The sequence below is a fragment of the Rhinatrema bivittatum genome, chromosome 4, assembly GCF_901001135.1.
Source record: "Rhinatrema bivittatum chromosome 4, aRhiBiv1.1, whole genome shotgun sequence".
Taxonomy (NCBI): Eukaryota; Metazoa; Chordata; class Amphibia; order Gymnophiona; family Rhinatrematidae; genus Rhinatrema; species Rhinatrema bivittatum.
The window spans coordinates 110,185,504-110,207,933 of record NC_042618.1 but is presented as its reverse complement, the minus strand read 5'-3'; the positions used below and the strand labels follow the sequence as shown (position 1 = coordinate 110,207,933).

The following is a 22,430-nucleotide window of genomic DNA, read 5'->3' as shown; positions in this document are numbered from 1 at the left end:
CTAGACTAGCAAAGCCAAGAAGAGAAGAGACGGAGGGATCAAGGAACTAAACGCTCTCAAGGTAACGTTAGAGAAACTCATAACTGCAATAAACAAAACCCCAATGGGAACTTGCAAACAGAACTGTAAAACAAACAGACCCTGGATCCCCAGGGAGCTCAGAGGTGAATCGGGAATGACAGTCGAGCAGAGGCGTACCCCAACAAATCCCCCAAAACATGGAGGGCGTCTGGACTGATCCATGGTACTACAGGAATGAACATTAGCAGGTAAGGAATAATTTTCTTTTCCCTGTACGTACCAGGATCAGTCCAGACGGTGGAATGTACCAAAGCTTCCCTACTATGGGTGGGCCGCAGACAGCCCCGCTCGAATGACTCTTTCCCTGAAAGAACCGAAAACTGGCACCCGTACATCCAAAAGGTAGTGTCTCGAAAAGGTATGGAGCGACTTCCATGTGGCTGCCCTGCAGATTTCCTGCGAGGACACAGATGTACTCTCTGCCCAGGACGTAGCCTGGGAATGAAGGGAGTGAACCTTAACTACCAGCGGCGGGTGCCGTCCAGCACCAAGATATGCAGAGGCAATCGCTCCCTTCAGCCAACGGGTGATAGTGGCCTTGGAGGCCATACAACCTTTCTTAGGTCCCGACCAGAGGACAAACAAATGGTCCGAAAGCCGAAACTCATTGGTGATCGTCAAACATTGCATCAGGCATCGCTTAACATCTAGCTTGCGAAGATTTCTGGAGTCCAACGAGGAAAAGGAAGGCAATTCAACCGACTGGTTGAGATGAAAGGCCGAGACTACCTTTGGTAGAAAAGATGGTACCGTGCGCAAGGAAACCCCCTCCTCAGTGAAACGAAGGTATGGCTCTCGGCAGGACAATGCTTGAAGTTCGGAAATGCGACGAGCCGAGCTGATCGCTACCAGGAAAATAGTCTTGAAGGTGATATCCTTGAGGGCGGCAGCTCAAAGAGGCTCGAATGGTGGTCCACCGAGGACGCGGAGTACCAGGTTGAGATTCCAGGAAGGACAAGGTGGCCGAGACTGTGGCTTCAGGTGCTTCACCCCCTTGAGGAAACGCAGTATATCCGGATGGGATGAGAGTAGCGAGTCATTCCCGTTGTGAAGGAAAGCTCCCAAAGCCGCCACCTGGACCCTGATGGAGTTATAAGCGAGGCCCAAATCTAGACCATCCTGCAGAAACGAGAGAATCTGTGCCACAGAGGCGTGGGACGGATGAATGGTATGTGACCCGCACCATGTCTCAAAAACCTTCCACACCCGCACGCAAGTAACGGAGGTGGATGTCTTACATGCCCGCAGAAGAGTCGAAATCACCGCCTCCGGATAGCCACGATGCCTCAACTTACACCTCTCAAAAGCCAAGCCGCAAGACAGAAGTGATCTGCCTCCTCGAAAAATATTGGACCTTGACGGAGAAGACGCAGGAGATGACAGACGTACCGGCCCCTCCTCTGCCAGGTTGAGGAGGTCTGCAAACCACAGCCGCCGGGGCCACTCCGGCACCACCAGAATTACCGGACCCTGATGGCTCTCTATCTGCCGAATTACCTTCCCCACAAGGGGCCACGGAGGGAAGACATACAATAGAACCTTTCGGGGCCACGGGAGAACCAGAGCATCGACCCCTTCCGCGCCGTGTTCTCTTCTGCGGCTGAAGAAGCGAGGGGCCTTTGTATTTCCGGCCGTGGCCATGAGATCCATGTGGGGAATCCCCCAATGTAGTACTATCATAAGAACATAAGAAATTGCCATGCTGGGTCAGACCAAGGGTCCATCAAGCCCAGCATCCTGTTTCCAACAGAGGCCAAAACCAGGCCACAAGAACCTGGCAATTACCCAAACACTAAGAAGATCCCATGCTACTGATGCAATTAATAGCAGTGGCAATTGCCTAAGTAAAATTGATTAATAGCCATTAATGGACTTCTCCAAGAACTTATCCAAACCTTTTTTTGAATCCAACTACACTAACTGCACTAACCACATCCTCTGGCAACAAATTCCAGAGCTTTATTGTGCGTTGAGTGAAAAGGAATGTTTTCCGAGTAGTCTTCAATGTGTTACTTGCTAACTTCATGGAACGCCCCCTAGTCCTTCTATTATTCAAAAGTGTAAATAACCGAGTCACATCTGCTCATTCAAGACCTCTCTCATATCCCCCCTCAGCCGTCTCTTCTCCAAGCTGAACAGTCCTAACCTCTTCAGCCTTTCCTCATAGGGGAACTGTTCCATCCCCTTTATCATTTTGGTTGCCCTTCTCTATACCTTCTCCATTGCAACTATATCTGTTTTGAAATGCAGCGACCAGAATTGTACACAGTATTCAAGGTGTGGTCTCACCATGGAGCGATACAGAGGCATTATGACATTTTTCGTTCTATTAACCATTCCCTTCCTAATAATTCTTAACATTCTATTTGCTTTTTTGACTGCTGCAGCACACTGAGCCGACGATTTTAAAGTATTATCCACTATGATGCCTAGATCTTTTTCCTGGGTGGTAGCTCCTAATATGGAACCTAACATCATGTAACTACAGCAAGGGTTATTTTTCCCTATATGCAACACCTTGCACTTGTCCACATTAAATTTCATCTGCCATTTGGATGCCCAATCTTCCAGTCTTGCAAGGTCCTCCTGTAATGTATCACAATCCGCTTGTGATTTAACTACCCTGAATAATTTTGTATCATCTGCAAATTTGATAACCTCACTCATCGTATTCCTTTCCAGATCATTTATATATATATTGAAAAGCACCGGTCCAAGTACAGATCCCTGAAGCACTCCGCTGTTTACCCTTTTCCACTGAGAAAACTGACCATTTAATCCTACTCTCTGTTTCCTGTCTTTTAACCAGTTTGTAATCCACGAAAGGACATCGCCTCCTATCCCATGACTTTTTAGTTTTCGTAGAAGCCTCTCATGAGGGACTTTGTCAAACGCCTTCTGAAAATCCAAATACACTACATCTACCGGTTCACCTTTATCCACATGTCTATTAACCCCTTCAAAAAACTGAAGCAGATTTGTTAGGCAAGACTTCCCTTGGGTAAATCCATGTTGACTGTGTCCCATTAAATCATGTCTTTCTATATGCTCTACGAGTTTGATCTTGAGAATAGTTTCTACTATTTTTCCCGGCACTGAAGTCAGGCTCACTGTTCTATAGTTACCCGGATTGCCCCTGGATCCTTTTTTAAATATTGGGGTTACATTGGCCACCCTCCAGTCTTCATGTACAATGGATGATTTTAATGATAGGTTATAAATTTTAACTAATAGATCAGAAATTTCATTTTTGAGTTCCTTCAGAACCCTAGGATGCATACCATCTGGTCGAGGCGATTTGCTACTCTTTAATTTGTCAATCTGGCCTACTGCATCTTCCAGGTTCACAGTGATTTCATTCAGTTCGTCCGACTCATCACCCCTGAAAACCATCTCCGGAACTGGTATCTCCCCAACATCCTCATTAGTAAACATGGAGGCAAAGAATTAATTTAGTCTTTCTGCAATGGCCTTATCTTCCATAAGAGCCCCTTTAACCCCTCTGTCATCTAATGGTCCAACCGACTCCCTCACAGGTTTCTTGCTTTGGATATATTTAAAAAAGTTTTTATTATGAGTTTTTGCCTCTATGGCCAATTTCATTTCAAATTCTCTCTTTGCCTGTCTTATCAATGTTTTACACTTACCTTGACAATGCTTATGTTTTATCCTATTTTCTTCAGATGTTTTCAATTTTTGAAGGATTTTTTTTGGCTAAAATAGCCTCTTTCACTTCACCTTTTAACCATGACGGTAATCGTTTTGCCTTCCTTCCACCTTTTTTAATGTGCAGAATACATATGGACTGTGCCTCTAGGATTGTATTTTTAAACAATGTCCAAGCCTGTTGAACACTTTTAACCTTTGCAGCTGCACCTTTCAGTTTTTTTCTATTTTCCTCATTTTATCAAAGTTTCCCTTTTTAAAATTTAGTGTTAGGGCTGTAGATTTACTTATTGTCCCCCTTCCAGTTATTAGCTTAAATTTGATCATGTTATGATCACTGTTGCCAAGTGGCCCCACCACCGTTAATTCTCTCACCAAATCTTGCGTTCCACTAAGAATTAAATCTAAAATAGCTCCCTCTGTTGTTGGTTCTTGAACCAATTGCTCCATGAAGCAGTCATTTATTACACATCCAGGAACTTTATGTCTCTAGCAAGTCCTGATGTTACATTTACCCAGTCAATATTGGGGTAATTGAAATCTCCCATTATTATTGCACTGCCAAATTGGTTTGCTTCCCTGATTTCTCTTAGCATTTCATCATCTGTCTGACCATTTTGTCCAGGTGGACGGTAGTATACTCCTATCACTATACTCTTACCCAACACACATGGGATTTCTACCCATATAGATTCTACTGAGCATTTACTCTCTTGTATGATCTTTATCCTGTTGGACTCTATACCCTCCCGGACATAAAGTGCCACACCCCCACCAGGTTGATCCTCCCTATCATTGCGATATAATTTGTACCCTGATATAGCACTGTCCCATTGGTTATCCTCATTCCACCAAGTCTCTGGGATGCCAATTATGTCAATCTCATCATTTGCTGCTATACACTAACTCTCCCATCTTACTTCTTAGACTTCTGGCATTGGCATACAGACATTTCAAAGTGTGGTTTTTGCTTGTTTTAACAACCTGCTTTTCACAGTTGTTTGGGATAATTCAGAAATCATTAGCTTTGGTGATTTTTTACATTTAGGCATATGAACTATGTTTGCTTTTAATGGAACCTCTCTGTTGGGATACCCTAACTATTAGACGCATTGCTTCCTCCAAGAGCTCCCACTCTCCGGGATCTATGTGCTGACGGCTGAGGAAGTCTGCCTGTACATTGTCCACGCCTGCGATGTGGGAAGCTGCCAGGCGGAGCAAATGGAGTTCCACCCACTGCATCAGCTTGTCTGCCTCCCAAGAGACGTGCCGGTTCCTCGTGCCTCCCTGGCGATTGATGAACGCCACCATGGTCGCATTGTCCGAGAGGATCCTGACCGCCCGATGACGAACCAGCAGGAGGAAGCCCTTCAATGCTAAGCAGACCGCTCTGGTCTCCAGGCGGTTGATGGGCCACTGTGCTTGATCCGCCGTCCAACGGCCCTGGATTGAGCTCGACCGACATACCGCTCCCCAGCCGGCGAGACTGGCGTCCGTGGTGACTACCACCCAGTCCGGAACCTCCAGGGACACCCTCTGGGCCAAGTGTTGAGGATCCAGCCACCAGCGGAGGCTGAGTCGTGCTGGAGCCGGGACCGGAAGTACCGCCTGAAAATCCCACGATACCGGCTTCCACCGGGACAGCAATGCCTTCCGGAGAGGATGCAGGTGCGCAAAAGCCCACGGAACCAGGTCGATAGTGGAAGCCATGGTTCCCAGAACCTGTAGATAATCCCACGCTGTGGGGGCAGGGAGCGCAGTGAAACGATGAATCTGCTCGCGCAACGCTTGTGCCCGCTCCAGCCGCAAAAACACCTTGCCCTTTGTGTGAAAGCGCCGCCCAGAAAATTCAACGACTGGGATGGGATGAGGTTGCTCTTGCCATAGTTGATAATCCAACCCAGAGAACGGAGCAGTGTACCACCCGGTCTACCGCTTGAAGCCCTGGGTCAGAGATTTCGCCCGTATGAGCCAGTCGTCCAGCTAAGGGTGCACCAGGATCCCTTCCCGGCGTAGTGCTGCTGCCACTACTACCATGATCTTCGTAAAGACGCGTAGAGCAATTGCCAAGCTGAAGGGAAGGGCTCGGAACTGAAAATGTTGCCCCAGGATCTTGAAGCGAAGGTAGCATTGATATGCCCGATGGATCTGGATATGAAGGTACGCCTCCGTGAGATCCAGAGAAGCGAGGAATTCCCCTTGATGGACAGCAGCCAGCACCGAGCGGAGGGTTTCCATACGAAAACGCGGGACCCTGAGGGACCTGTTGATGGTCTTGAGATCCAGGATGGGCTGGAAGGTGCCTTCCTTCTTGGGCAGCCCGAAATAGATGGAATAATGCCCTCAACCCAGCTCGGAGGCAGCAACCGACACTATCGCCCCCAGTGAGAGTAGGCGGTCGAGGGTCTGACGAACAGCCCTTTGCTTGTGAAGAGACCCGCATGGGGAGAAAAGAAACCTGTCTCTGGGCGCGCGGACAAAATCCAAGACGTAGCCGTGTTTTAGAATATCTAGGACCCACTGATCCTACGTGATTCGGACCCACTCTTCGTAGAAGAGAGCAATCCGACCCCCTACCCGAGGAACCGACTCGTGGGTCGGCCTGGGCATCATTGAGCTGATTTCGAGGAGGTGCCTGGATCCTGTCCCTCCTTGCCGGGCCTGCGCCCTCGAAAGGACCGGTTCCAGGTATGCGAGCGATACGACGGAGCCCGGGGTGGCTGCTGCTGCCTTGTAGTCCAAAACCGGCGCTGATTCCGGGAACGGTTCCTGGTGGAACTAAAGGATCTTGTGGAACGAGGCCTATCCTCCGGGAGTCTATGAACCACATTTGTCATTGAGGGGATTTGATGATTTGATCCAGATCCTCCCCGAAGAGAAACTTGATTTGAAGGGGAGCGACCCCAGCCGGGTCTTAGACGAGGCATCCGCCGACCAGTTTCGGAGCCACAGGAGACGACGGGCCGAAACCGCAGCCACCATTGATTGGGCCAGGACCCTGAGGAGATCATATAGGGCGCCGCCCCATAGGCTACCATGTCCTCCATCCACCTGCTGAGCCTCCGCAGCCGGCAGGTCCTGTGAGGTGATAAGCTGTTGAACCCAACGAAGCCTCGCTCTCTGCGGGGAGGCAAACCGGGGCCTCCCCTTCCTGAAAGCCAGGTTCCGGCTCTGCAAACTGAGCTAAAACGGGTGGTGCCGCTGAAGTTGGGCCCTCTCTATCCTCCTCCGAACTGCCGGCCTCTGCATCTGAAAAAAAATGGCCGCTGTTCCTGCGCTCAGAGGGAACGGGGCCTGCCGCTTCCAAGTCGCGCTGTCCTCTCCGCGGGCTCCTGTGCCATCCTCCTGAGGAGAGCTGTCTTCCCCCACGGGGAGGCAGCTCGCGCAGAGCCCCTCCCGCGACAGCCGACCCCCCTGCCGGCCGCAAGATGAACAGACCGCCGGTCACGGCATAGAGAATCCCCGGGGGGGGGGGGGGGGGCAGGAACAAAACAGATGCGGCAAAATCCCTGGCGCCCGATTAAGCAATGCGCACGGACCACCCCCCCACCGACCCGAGGGAGCTGCCGGGAAATCTGACCTCCCAGCGGCTAGCGGCCCCGGGGAATGGTACGTTGCGGGGCCGTGAGTCGGCAGCAGCTGGGGGGGGGGGGGGGAGAGGTTAGGACTACTAACGTGCACCCCGGCGATCCAGCGCGGCCCACAGCAACATTGAGTAAGCCTGAAAGCAAGGAAACAGAATCACACACTTACCCCCAAAACCGGAAAGAAAGAGGGAAGGAAGAGAGACAGAGGAAGGAAGACAAGGGAGCAGACCTGTCAGCAAGTCCTTCCACCTGCCCTACCAAATCAAGTCACTTTTTTTTTTTCCTTCACTTGATCCCTCAGAGAACAGACAAAAGAGGCCTAAGAAACCTAAGCTCCTGGGCTGGGGACCAGCCAGTCCCCTGCTCACATCTGCTGTTTGGGTAATTGCCAGGTTCTTGTGGCCTGGTTTTTGGCCTCTGTTGGAAACAGGATGCTGGGCTTGATGGACCCTTGGTCTGACCCAGCATGGCAATTTCTTATGTTCTTATGTAGGATTGAGGCAAGGGAGGTGAGGTTATAGAGGACCTCCCCCCAAGCTTTTTGTTCTGACTCCATCTACTGGACAGGGGACATAACCCACCGCCTGGACTGATCCTGGTATGTACAGGGAACATGAAATAGACAGTTTTTGGGTACTTGCCAGGTTTCTTATGGCCTGGATTGGCCACTGTGGAAACAGGATGCTGGGCTTGATGGATCCTTGGTCTGTCCCAGTATGGCAATTTCTTATGTTCTTAATCAAATCCACAAGATAGCCAATAATTTCTTCCTTTAACATTGTACCCACATCAGACGAGGATCCAATGCACAATAAGAATTTTTCAAATCCAACACTGTAGTTTCAAACTTCTAAATCTGACAGTTTCAAATGCTTCCCAGTAAACCACATATACTTTGTTTTTAAATTGGAACAATAAGTCACTTCTTCCAGCTGCTAAATATTCATTAGCTTTAAACTTAAGAGGATTTTGCAAAAGCCTGTGACAAAATTTCTTCCTGAGAAACTTTTAGTCCTGGAGGGTCAATTAGCCTTTGCACAGTATGAAAGACTTCTTGTGGCTTATTTAATGAATTTTTTTAATTGGGAAGAAAAGTATTTCTTTCTAGTTCCCCTAAGTAACTCTCTATACAGTATACGATCTGCCCAATATTGGTCTAGATTCTCAGATGTAGAGGAATTCCACCATTTCCATTCAGCTGCATGAACATTTTTTTTATTTTTAATATTAGCAGTAGCCTTCTATCCCAAGAATTTATTTAAAATTCTGTATATCTCATCCCACCCCACTAGCCTAATTTTAAGAGATGGGGTGGGCCTGATATCCATTTTATTACAATGGCAATTTGATGGTGGATGACAAAAAAACTAGAACCCTACCATTCAGTAAGCTCTAATAAATTGACAATATCACAAAAACACACAAGGGCTTGATCTACTAAAGCTTTTTCACACTATTCTGGGGTCCATACTCAAAGGTATTTAGCCAAATAATTTGTGAGTTATCCAGTTACTGACTTTTTAATGCTTTGGACACTTCTCTGGCTACATTTTAGCCAGATACCGTAGGGCCATTCTGGGGTGCAGTTAAGAGATAACTTATCCGGCTAACTCTGAACAGTCCTAAAGTTATCTGGATAAAAATAACTGGCTACCTTTAAGAGAGTCAGGTATTTTTAGTGGTGCAGCCGTACTGCTGAATATCTTGCCATAGTTAGCTGGGTAAGTTTATTCGGCTAACTTTGCAAGCCAGCCAGTAGCTATTGTCTCCTCTGTCTCTATGGAGAAGAAAGCTTAATAGAGCAGGCCCCAAAAGGGCAAATTCTAAAGTAAGATTTCTGCACAATTACATATTTTATGAACTAGCAAAACTGGCAGGAACAGCACCTGTGCTTGTGTACTAGTAGGACTGCCTGTTCCTTAAGTATGAAATTGTGAAAGTGTACATTGGAAGATCACAGATGTATGATGTGCCTTACAACAACTGAAAACCTGGTCTAAATCAACTACTGCATTACAAGAAAAAATAATTCAAAAAAAGAAGATATACATTATTAACAGATATATTACATGCCATCATTAAGAACATCTAAAAAAGGAGCCTCATATTCAGAGTTAATTACTCTAGATGTTCAATAGCTCATCTTTATTGCTCTTTTGTATGTTTTTGATAAAAGCAGTCTTCTTGCCCCAAACTTACTTATGCCTTGGAGTGTTTTCCTGGATAGTATCAGTGGTTTACCCCGCTTGCTGGGCATGAGAATCTGTCTGCTCTCTTCAGGGGGAGAATAGGATTCATTTTGCAGTTGCCTGATGGAACTAAAGGAATTGGAGGATTCATCATCTTCCAACAGTTTCCTTTTCTTTTCTGCTTCCAATGCTTTTTGCTTGGCATATATGTATTCAAGCTTCTTCAACACCACCTCCTCTGTCTTGCCTATATAAGCATGGTATGAGATACCAAAATTAGTTCTTTCTTCAATCACAGACTGCTTCCACACAATTCAAATAAGCAGCAAGGTCCCTTGTTTTTCTGTGGCAACAATTAGAAACAGAAGCTGCAGTATCAAAAAGGTAGCAATGGCAGAGAAACAGTGGTGGCTCAGAACCCCACAGCAGAGAGGCAGTGGCGGTCCAGAGCTGCAGCAATAAGGCAGCAGCAACCTAGAGCCTTGGTGGCAGAGGTGTTGCATTGGCCTGGAGCAGCTGACATAGTTGTTATAACATCACAGTATATTAGAGACCCTGATAAGATGCAAGTTACATCACAAGTATCCTATTCAATAGGGATCTGGTCACTCTGTCTCATGGAAAATAACTACTGCATATAATTTAGTCTCAAATGAACTCACCTAACTTTTGATCACATTTTGGCTTTTAAGTTTCAAATTTCAACCCCAAATTCTTTTTCTTCTCAATATTTTCAGATACTGAAGAGCCATACAGTCTTCTCAAATTAGCAAAAAATTTGGAGGACCATGTATGTATCTTACAACAGTTCAACTAAATGTTTTATTGATCAGAATAAAGTTAAAACTGATGGGTAATAATAATAAAAAAAATCCCCACTGACATTCAAATTATGTGAAGAAGATGGGATGTTACAGAATAGAACCTCCTAATAATCTTACACAGTCCTATGTACACACCACTGTCCCAACCCAAAAGCACCTACATTTACTAAGCATTTTTTCTACAGACCCAGAATGAGAGAAAAGCCTTAGTAAATCAGGTCATAAATTTGAACATAAGATACTTAAGGAGCTGATATAATAAAACGTGCATGGAAGTGGAGTTAAATTTTACAATGGGTTTTACTTAACAGGCACGTTAAAAACAGGGGTCCCCGTGGGACACAGCAAGCTAATGGTATGCAAATCAAACAGCAGTTAAAAATGCACACTAAATAAAAAATGCGCACTGAAATGTCAGCTAAAATAAAATATGTACTAATGTAGAAAAGGGCTTTAAAACAGGAATAAGGAGGTAAATGCTTGAAGTGACCAAAATGCATGCAAGATTGGCACTAGGCATCCTGACTTCAGTGTGATCTCACACGAAAGAAATTTGAGCAAGGCATGCCAAGATAAATCAAAGGGTAAGCTCTCTAGGGCAGGCAACTACAGCTGAACAATATGCACTTTGGTGCTGAGCATCTCAAATGTCTGCAGTCGCCTGTTCCAGAGAGCTTACCTTTTGAATTCACTTGGCAAAATGGCCTTGCATGCGAGACTGACACTGGGTACCCCGACTTGGGTACAATCTTGCAAGCAGGTCCATTTTGGTTACACTTCTTCCAACACCAAGTGCTTACCTCCATACTCCTGGTTTAATGCACTTAAGTGCATTTTCAGGTTAACTCCTTGGCCTGAGGTGAATTTAAATTTAATTCACATTTCTGGTGGCCATGATATTCTATTGTTGTGCCCATGTGATTGTGCCTTTCTATCAGACTGGACGCAGCAACAGAATAACTCTGGCCACCAGAAACGTGAGTTACTCCACATCAGACCAAAGAAGGCATAAACTCTCTGGGGCTTGCCCCTACAACTGAACAAAACATAAGCTCTCTTGGGAAGGCATCTTCAACTGAATGGTATGTACTTGGTGTTATGCTTCCTGACTCTGAAGTACTGTTCAGCTGTAGGTGCCTGCCCCAGAGAACTTAAATTGGAAATGTAAATCCTTCTGGGTCTGAGGTGGAGTACCACACTGGGCTGAACAATAGACATTTGCCACCAGAAATATGAGTTTACTCCACTTTAGACCTAGGAGATAAATTTCCAATGTAAGCTCTCTGAGGCAGGCACCAGTCACAGGTTTCCATTGTTTTCCTGAACAGCTGGACAGCATACACATATGTAGTGCTAAAGTGTCTACTGTCCATCTGTTGGTACTCACCCAGACAACCTATGTTTTATTCATCTAGCTGTAGGTGTGGTCCCCAGAGAGCTTATTCTTCTATTTTACTTGCCATTCCTTATTAAAATGGCCTTGAATGAGAGAATGTGCATACAAGTTTAGTTGCTCAGCACCAATTTCACATGCAATGCCATTTTGGCAAGTAAAATCAAAGTATTAAGCTCTCTGGAGTATGCACCTTCAGCTGAACAGTATGTACACTAGTGCAGTGCATCTGACTTTGGCTTTAGGTACCCCCTCAGAGAGTTTATGCTTTGTTAAGCTAGCTGCTGCTGCCCACCCAAAGAGCTTATGCTTTGATTTTACTTGCTATGCCAAAAGGGCCTTATATGCAAGAATTTGCTCTTTGGAGTGGGCACTTACAGCTAGCTGAACAACGTATAAGCTCTCTAGGGTGGGCATCTACAGTTAAACAGTATGCCAAAGCTGGCTCCCTGAGAGCAACAGAAATTAAACTCCTGGGTCTGAGGTGGAGTAAAACTCATTTCTAGAGGCCGAAGTTATTCTATTGCTTTGCCCAGCGTGGCAGAAGCAGCTAGATACTACCACTATGGGTACAGCAATAGTATAATATGGAAGCCAAAACATGAGTTAGGTTTTACACCTGTTCTGACCTAGGAGTTACATTTCCAGCGTTAAGAAAATGGGCTTTACGATGTCTGCCCTTTAATGCACCTTCCTGCATTACTGAGAAATAGCTAATGCCTTCTTTTACATGAGATTTACATATGCCTGTGCTAATGTTAGTGTGGGCTTTTACGTCTATTTTAGCACACTTTTTTTTAGGAGTTAAAACCCCTCTTACACATCAGAGTTAACTTACTCCTGAAAAATGCATGCTAAAACAGGAGTAAAAACATATGCTAACGTTAGCGCCCCTTATTATAAGGCCCCTGAGTGATTTGCTTGAGGATGAGTGGGGGATAGGAAAGCAGAGTTGCTTACCTGTAACAGGTGTTCTCCCAGGACAGCAGGATGTAGTCCTCACATGTGGGTGACGTCAGCAGACGGAGCCCTATCACGGAGAACTTTTCTGTCAAACTGGCACACTGAGCATGCCCAGAATGTCATAATTCCTGTAGCCACAGGGGTCTCCCTTCAGTCTCGTTTGTAGCAAAAAGGTGCGAGCGAGGAGGAAGTGACGTCATCCCGGGGCAATGGCAGCTTAATCGCCTTGCTCGCGATAGCTGAAAGGGGAAACCTGCATGCAAGGAGCGCGCATCGGCACCCCAGCGGTTCAAACGAGCACGGCAAGCAGGGGGAAATGTCGGGCTCTGAGCGGGATTCGTTGCAGGCGGAGGGCGGCAGCCGGTAGTGAGCACGGGGCAGAGGGAGCCCCGTGGGAGTTACAAATGGCAAAAATGGTGCCGGACCACGAGGAGGGATCCGGGATCGCGGCGAAGTAACTCCCCTGAGTTCCCCAAAACTTAAAAATAGACTGGTACCTGCTGGGTAAAAGCAGCCCGAAGCCCCCGATGTGTAGGGTGCCTATTCCTTTGAAGAAACCGGCTGCAGGCAATGCAAGCGGGGCGCTGGAGGAGGGTGATCTGCGGGCAGTGAAGACAGCCAAAATGGCGCCGGGCCACGTGGCGGAACACGGAGCAGCGGCGAACTAAACCCACAGAGGCCCTGAAAAGCAGCGGACCTAGAGGGGCAACTGCAGCTCGACCTCTGGGACGGATTATACAGCAGGTTCGGCGCTGGACCGGAGTGTGGGTGAATCCAACGGTAAGCGAACCCCCCGGGAGGTGGTAGCTGTAAATGAGCCCTGAAGCCCGACCTTGAGACGGAGGCCGTGGAACACAGGAATCCCGAGGAGGGATCAGATCAGGATAGTAAAGGGGAAGCGAATGGCAGCACGCAGGAAAATAATTGATTTGTCAGCGTTTGCCTATGGTGAGACAATGGAGGGGGAGAAAGGAGCCCCAAGGGGGGAAGAAGAAGGTATTGTGACATCTGACCCAGCTGCAACCGGCGGATTGCATGGGGCTAAGCATGCTGAGACTAGCCCTACTAAGCAGGAATTGCAGACGTGGTTACAGGACATGAAACAGGAAATCATTCAAACCTTGAAACTGGAAATAAAGGAAAACATGGGGGTGCTTAGAGTGGAGGTGGAAGAGCTTGGCGAACGCGTCCATGTGATGGAGCAGAGTGTGGATGAGCAGGCTGTCGCCCTGGGGCAACACACTAAAGACATCCAAAACTTGCAGAAGTTCACGGAGGAGCTAATGACGAAATTAGAAGATTTGGAAAACCGGCAGCGCCGCTGCAATATTAGAATTCGAGGCATACCGGAAGGGGAAGAAACTGTGGATTATGGACAGGTAGTGCAAAACATATGCCGGTCCATCTTGAGCACCGATGCGGAGAAACCATATGGACAACCGATTCTTATAGATAGAGCTCACCGGGCTCTGGGTAATTCCATTAATAACAAACCACGGGACATTGTGGCCTGCTTGCATAACTTTCCTACCAAAGAATTAATCATGAATAAAGCACGTGGTCTGGGGCGAATAGTGTGGAAAGGAGCAGAGATACAAATCTTCAATGATGTGTCTGCAGTTACTTTACAAAAAAGAAGGGCGATGAAAAATATTACTGAGGCGCTGAAAGCGGAGAATGTGCGGTATAGGTGGCTGTATCCGTTTGGAATTATGTTCACCATAAGTGGGAATTCCTGTGTTGCAAGGAGTCCGGAGGGCGCAGAAAAATTCCTGAGACAACAGGGCATTGAAGTTAAAACACAGCAAGCAGGGCAGCCGTCATCGAGAGGGGCTCCCGCCCCACGCTGGCAACGAATGGGAAAAGGTGGAAAGAGGCTGCGACGCCAGGAGCTTGCCAAGGAAGGAGGAGGAACCGGCGAGGGATGAGGAGGCTACCATGCTGCATTGGAATACACCTCTACATTGAAGGGGGGGGGAGTTCAAGTTATGGAGATCTGTATATGTTGTAATGGGGATTGTCAGTGGGCTGAGGGTGAGGGTACCAGTGTTATATACTAGTAAGGTACACAATATATGGTTCAAACGGTTACGTTTTGGGGGTTACATGTATTGATGGTTGTGTTGGGGAACGTTATATGATGTGTTCACAGCTATTACATGCGACTGTTTAGACTATGTTATGAAGCTACGCGGGATGGGGTCATTCCTCATATGGCTTGGGTGAGGATGATTACCTCACGGATGGTGGATGGGGTTGGGGGGAGGGGGTACATTCTTCTGGTGTTTTGGAACAAAGGGGGCTGGGAGTCCATCGCAATATACAAGTAGCGGTCATATATGGGGCAGCAGGAATGGCTAATTTGACTATAGTGTCTTTGAATGTGAAAGGGCTGAATCACCCAAGGAAGAGGCGCAGATCTATTTTATACAGGAAACTCATCTGCTGAAGCGAGATGAGCGGTTACTGAGAGATACTGCATATCCGCATGTATTTCTGGCTTCCAACTGTGAAGCGAAGAAAACGTGTGGAGTGGGCATTATGCTGGGTAAAGATCTGAGGGTTGAGATCTTGGATATTAGAAAAGACCGGCAGGGCCGATATATAGCTCTAGTGTTAAAGATTGATAATGTTCTGATGACCCTCATTAGCGTCTACGCTCCTAATCAAAACCAAGGGCTGTTTTTCATCCAGCTGGAGCAATCTCTCAGTGATTTTATTCAGGGCCCAGTGCTAGTTGGTGGGGATTTCAACACCACTTTGAGCCCTACTATGGATCATAGTGTGGGGCGGGGTGGAGGTAGGGGGCACCGAGAAAGGCTAAAAACCCTGATGGAGCACTGGGGGCTAATGGATATTTGGAGAACACGACATCCCAAGGATAGGGATTATACCTTTTTCTCTAGAGTGCATGGGGTTTACTCCCGCATAGATATGTGGTTGGGTAGTAAGAAATGGGTGGTGGATTGTGTAGACTCACGGATTGGCCAAATTGTTTGGTCAGACCATGCCCCAAATATATGGGACCTTCCGATTGATGCAGGAAGAAAGGGGGGTGAAATATTGGCGGCTTCATGACAAGCTCCTTACGGATGCAAAAACCTATGAGTCTCTGCGACTAGACATTGAAGACTATTTCGAGAGAAATAATAATGGGGAAGTCCCTTCCCGGACGGTGTGGGACTGCTTTAAAGCTGTCCTTCGGGGGCGATTGATTGCCAGGGAAGCAGCGAGGCTGCGAGAAGTGAGACACTATAAACAGGAGTTGACAAAGGCCATTGGGCACTTGGAAACGGAACATAAGAGAGTAGGGGGATGGAGGACCCTCCGAGCCTTAGATCAGAAATGTAATGAACTACGTACACTGTTGGATGGGGAGATCTTGGATAAGTTGGATAATAGAAGGGGGATCCACTTCTTGGAGGGCAACAAGCCGGGCAAATGGTTAGCAGGGCAATTGAAACAACAAATAGCACAAAATACTATCCTCAAGGTAAAGGCCCCTAATGGCAGCATTATTATGGAAAATCTGGGAATAAGGAATCGGTTTGCCCAATTTTATCAGCAGTTATATACGGAAGAGCTCAATGTGACAGCAGAACAAATCGATAATTATTTGGGGGAGATCACACTCCCCAGTTTAGAGGAACACCAAGTCCGAATTTTGGATATGCCAATTACTAGGGGGGAGATTTCTGATGCCATTACTAGTTTGAAAATTCATAAGGCCCCTGGGCTGGACGGATTTACTGGGCTGTTTTATAAAAAATTTAAGGATCTGCTCATCCCACACTTACAAGAGGTCTATAATGATCTCCTCGAGACTTCAGTTCTTCCGGAAACTATGAGCTTGGTGGGGATTACGGTGTTGCCCAAGCCGGGCAAGGATAAAACGCCATGTGGCTCCTATAGGCCGATATCCCTGCTTAATGTAGACTTAAAGATCCTGGCTAAAGTGCTGGCTAGACGATTAAATATGGTATTACCTTCCCTTATACAGCCCGATCAATCTGGGTTCATACAGGGCCGGCAAGCGGGGGATAACGTTCGAAAAGTAGTAAATTTGATGTGGGCTGCACAGAAACAGGGGGTACCCTTGGTCTTAATGGCGGTGGATGCGGAAAAGGCCTTCGACCAGGTGCACTGGGGGTTTTTGTTTGGGGTTCTACGTAAGGTGGGCTTAGGTCCTAATTTCCAACAATGGCTTAGAGCAATGTATACCAACCCTAAAGCCTGTGTCAAAGTGAATGGCTATTACTCAGAGGCGTTTGCGCTGGGGAGGGGTACCAGGCAGGGGTTCCCCCTATCCCTCTTCTATTTGCTCTCTTTATGGAGCCACTGGCTGCAGTTGTCCGCCAAAATGGGGATATAAACGGCTTGGCGGTAGGAGGAGTTGGTTCTAAAATTACGCTATTCGCAGATGACCTCCTGTTTACAGTAGCTCAGCCTCAGAGTACCCTACCTGTATTAGTTAAAGAACTGGACAGATTTAGTGGCATGTCTGGGTTCAAAGTCAATATGAATAAAACTGAGATTCTGAATGTGACCATGCCGGATGAGCAGATTCCGGCGTTACAGGCAAAATTTCCCTTCAAATGGGCCACGAAGGGGATAAAATATCTAGGGATCACAATGTCTGCAAATTGGCGACAGCTGTTTAATCTCAACTATGTACCCTTGATGACGCAAATGATTAGGGATCTGGATGTATGGTTTCCCTATAAGATGTCCTGGCTGGGGAGAGTGGCAGTGATCAAAATGAATATTCTACCCAGATGGTTGTATCTCTTCCAGTTGCTGCCGATAGCGGTGCTCTCGAAATTTTTAAGATCCCTGCAAACCAAGATGTTTCATTTTATATGGCGGAGAAGACCACCTCGAATAGCGAGGGGTGCTGTACCGTCCAAGGGAGGAAGGGGGGCTTGCGGTTCCCAACTTTATTAAGTATTATCAAGCAGCACAGCTCCGGGTCATACCGGAATGGGCCGCAGGGCGACGTCTAAAACTATGGGCTCAATTGGAGCAAAGCCTGGGGGGGGGGGGGTGCCTCTGCATACGAGAGTATGGGGGCTCAAGATGAAAGGGTACTCTAAAGAGGTAGAAAATCCCTTTACGCAGGCAACGCTAAAAATTTGGAGTCAATGTAGGGGGAGGTTGACGGGGAAGGAGGAGGTGACACCCCTCCTACCTATTGGGTTGTATCAGCAACGCTGTGGGGTATTTGAGGGGGGGGGGGCTGGTCTGGATAGGTGGAGCAAATGGGGGATTTTGCGGTATGGACAATTGATCCAGGACCCTCGCATAAACTCCTTTGAGGACTTACAGCGTAAATATAACCTTCCCAGAGGGGAGTATTACCGGTACCTCCAGATACGACACTGTCTTCAGGACCCGTATATTCGAGTAAATGTCAGCAGGCAAAGCTCGGCGTTTGAAAGCCTGTGTAGTACCATGGACGAATTGAAGGGGACTATTTCAAATATCTATGTTTGGCTATCTGAACAAAACCTGACCCGCCACAGTTTTCAGCAGGCCTGGGAAAAGGACTTAAACTTAAAATGGACGGAGTCGCACTGGAGTAGCTGCTTTTTACAAGCCTCCCCCGAGGGACTATCTCGGCCAACATCATGGAGACTAATTACAAAGTGTTGGCGAGGTGGTACTTGACGCCGGCCAAGTTGCACAAAATGTACCCATCACAAGCTGAAACTTGCTGGAGGAACTGTACGCAGAAGGGGACATATTTGCATATTTGGTGGGGGTGCACCAACCTAACATCGTTTTGACAATGGATCCGGCGGGCGATAACACGGATGATATGTATTTCGGTGCCTAATGAACCGGCACTATTCTTGCTGTCCGACTTTCCAGAGGTGTGGCCAAGGAGGGTGAGAAAGTTGGTACACTATGTGCTTAGCGCAGCAAGACAGGAACTGGCGGCACACTGGCGGCAGGACAGGCCACCGGCCGTGGAGTCTGTTATACAGAGGCTGTGGCTCATGCACTCGTGGTTCTACATGAGAGCCCAACAACAAGATATGGTGGTGAAACATGTCTTAATTTGGGAACCCTTTTTACAGTGGTATAATGCGTTATGAGATGTGGGAGCCTAAAGGGTTCATGAAAGTTCACAGGGGAGCTGAGGCCTGGAGTGGCTGGACTATACGGTCATGAGGACATTGACGGGAGCCCACAGGACGAGCAGTAGGTAGCCAATCCCGAAAGCCCCAAATCCGGAGTATGTCTTAACCAGGGAGAATGACATGGGAGGGGGGGAGGGGGGGGGGGAAACAGGAAAAAGCATAGCACGACAACGGTTGTAAAAGCTTTATTGTAAGTTTCATTGTTTTGTATTTGAAGCGAATATGGCTATGTTGTTATTGCTTCTGATGCCAATAAAATTAAATGATAAAAAATAAATAAATAAATAAATAAAAATCTAAAAGATTGACAAGAAAAAAAAAAAAAAGGTGCGAGCGAAAAAATAAAATAATAAAACGTTTCGGAACCAACTCCGCGGGGTGGTGGGTGGGTTTCGTGAGGACTACATCCTGCTGTCCTGGGAGAACATCTGTTACAGGTAAGCAACTCTGCTTTCTCCCAGGACAAGCAGGATGATAGCCTTCACATGTGGGTGATTAGCAAGCTACAGGCTGACATATTTGTTTGGACTAACAGCGTACAAGTTTTGCAACAGGCACAACTGGTGTACTGATGGTAAAAATGAGGCAGCCTGAAAATCACAGCAGATTAGATGTGGAAGGAGTTGGGATTATACTGGAAATAAGTTCTTCAAGACGGATTGGCCAAAGGTAGAATCTTGATGTCCTTCCTTGTCCAGGCAGTAATGTGCTGCAAATGTGTGAAGAGAGCTCCACGTTGCAGTTTTACAAATCTCAGCAACGATAGTGTGCTACTGAGGTTGCCATGGCTCTCACTGAGTACGCCTTCACACATCTCTGGAGAGGATGGCCTGCGTTGTCATAGCAGAATTCAATACAATCTGCGAGCCAACTGGAGAGAGTGTGTTTGCCCACTGCAATTCCTAGTTTGTTTTTATCGAAACAAAGAGTTGGGTGAATTTCCTATGGACTACAGTGCAGTATAGGTAAAATGCAAGTGCACGTTTACAGTCTAAGGTGTGTAAAACCCTTTCGCCCTGGTGTGAGTGGGGCCTTGGGAAAAATGTGGGCAAGAATATAGACTGATTCAAGTGGAAGTCAATAACCACCTTGGGAAGGAATTTAGGATGAGTACAGAGGACCACTTGGTCATATAGGAACCTTGTATAGGGTGAGTATGTGACAAGTGCTTGTAAACTCACTAACCCTTCGAGCAGATAATGGCTACTAGGAAGATAACTTTCCATGTAAGAAATTTAACATCGCAAGAGTGCAAAGGCTCAAACGGTGAGCGCATGAGCCTTGTAAGTACTACATTCAGGTTCCATTCAGTGACTGGTGGCCATAGAGGGGGCTTGAGTTATAGTAGGCCCCTCATAAACCTATTCACAAAGGGTTGCGCTGTTACCGGGCATCCCCAACTCCTTTGTGGTACGCTGAGATGGCACTCAGATGTACCCTCACCGAAGAGGACTGGAGACCAGAATCTGAAAGGTGCCAGAGATAGTCTAATAGAGATGGAGTGGGGCAGGAAAAAGGGTCGATACCTTTTTGCGTGCACCATATGGTAAATCTATTCCACTTAGAACGATAGGATGTTTGTGTGGAAGGCTTTCGTGAAGCTACAAGCACTTGAGAGACATCAGTTGAAAGGTTGAACAGTTGCCGGATCAAGCTTTCAACATCCAGGCTGTGAAAGATAGGATCTGAAGGTTTGGATGGCATAACATGCCTTGGTTCTGAGTTATGAGAGTGGGTGCTGTGCCCAGGTGAATGGGTTCTCTGTTAGAGAGGTCGAGAAGCATGGGAAACCATACTTGTAAAGGCCAATACGGGGCTTTGAGTATCGTTGACCCTTTGTCCTGTTGTAGCTTCACGAGAGTTTTGGCTATTAGCGGTATCGGGGGATACGCGTATAGGCGGCCTGTGATCCAGGGGCGAGCGAAGGCGTCCATGGCTAAGTTGTTGTTCTGCGTGTGCAGGGAGCAGAATCTGTCCATTTTGTGATTCAGTTCGGATGCAAAGAGGTCTATTGTTGATTGACCCCAGCGTTGGAAGATTTTGTTCGTTACCACAGGATCCAGAGACCACTCGTGGGGATGGAACTGTCGACTGAGGCGATCTGCTACTACATTTTGTATGCCTGCAAGATAAGTGGCCCGGAGATGCATGGAGTGTGCAAGGGCCCAGGCCCAGATCTGCGTGGCTACTTGGCAGAGGAGATAAGAGCCTTGTCCTCCTTGTTTGTTCAAGTACCACATTGCAACTGTGTTGTCTGTTTGTATGAGAACAATCTTGTGTGAAAGGCAGTCCTTGAACGCATATAGAGCATAAGGTATTGATCTGAAATGTTGCTTTGAGTTGAGTCCAAATCCCATGAGTTTGAAGATTGTTCACATGAGCTCCCCAACCCACGTTGGATGTGTCTGTGGTTAACGTCACTTGTGCAATTGGTTGCTGGAAGGGTAGACCTGTCAGCAAGTTGGCTTTGTTTGTCCACCAGAGAAGCGATAAACGTAGCTGGTGGGTTACTTGAATCTGGGATGAAAGAGGTTGAGTGACTTGGAGCCACTGATATTTCAAAGTGCATTGAGTGATTCTCCAGGCCAGTCTGGCCATAGGAGTGACATGGACCGTGGAAGCCATGTGGCCCAGTAAGGTTAAGAATTGATGGGCTGAGGTTGTTTCTTTTGTGCGCAGAGACGAAACTAGCTTGGAGAGTGTGACTGCGCGGTCATTGGGCAGGAAGGCCTTTGTGACTGTGGTGTCCAAATCTGCCTCGATGAAAGTAAAGAGGTGAGATGGAGTCAGGTGGGATTTTTGGTAGTTGATGACAAATCCCAACGAGTGTAGCAGATTGATAGTGAGCTTGAGAGCGTCGAGAGCTCCTGGTTTGGAAAGGCTTTTGATCAGCCAAATCTTCCAGGTAAGGAAACACGTGTATGCTTTTCTTGCGTAGATGGGCCGCAGCCACTGCTAGGCACGTCCGAAAGGTAGAACCCGGTACTGAAAATGTTGATGTCCCACTAGGAAACGCAGGTATTTGCGGTGATGTGGGAATACTGGAATGTGAGCGTAAGCATCCTGAAGATCCAGAGAACAAAGCCAATCTCCTTTTTGCAGAAGGGGAAGCATGGTGCCCAGTGACACCATCCTGAATTTTTCTTTTTGTAGAAATTTGTTGAGATTGCGGAGATCTAGGATGGGGCGGAGGCCGCCTGATTTCTTTGGAATGAGAAAATAGCTGTGCCCGGGAAATGGCTTCCACAGCCCTGGCGCCCAAAAGGGTGAACTGTTCTGATTCTAAAAGGGTTGTGTGATCTTTTTGCATCCACAGTGGATTGGGTGGTAAATCAGGGAGTACCATGAGGAAGTTTAGATGGAATCCCTGGGTTATGATGGATATAACCCATTGGTCTGTGGTAATGCTGAGCCAGTTGTTTAAGAAGTGGTGAATTCGACCTCCTGCTGGCAAGTCTGGTTTTTGATTTGTGGAGTGGCTGCTGTTCTCTGGATAGCTTTCAAAATCCAGCGGCTTGGCCTGTTTGCGGTGGTGGCTGAGGCCTGGATGACTTGGGCCTGGATGACTTGGGCTGTCGAGGATG

The 22,430-nt window shown here is 47.2% G+C and overlaps 1 protein-coding gene across 7 annotated transcripts in view; it reads right to left on the bottom strand.

The window, feature by feature from the left end:
* Nucleotides 1-22,430, bottom strand: part of MGA (MAX dimerization protein MGA) — a 660,453-nt gene that overhangs the window by 83,556 nt on the left and 554,467 nt on the right. For all 7 annotated transcript variants that reach the window (XM_029598656.1, XM_029598662.1, XM_029598663.1 and 4 more), the window contains one exon: nt 9,534-9,770. In XM_029598656.1, the coding sequence (XP_029454516.1) occupies nt 9,534-9,770 (237 nt within the window). The remainder of the gene's footprint in view (nt 1-9,533; nt 9,771-22,430) is intronic.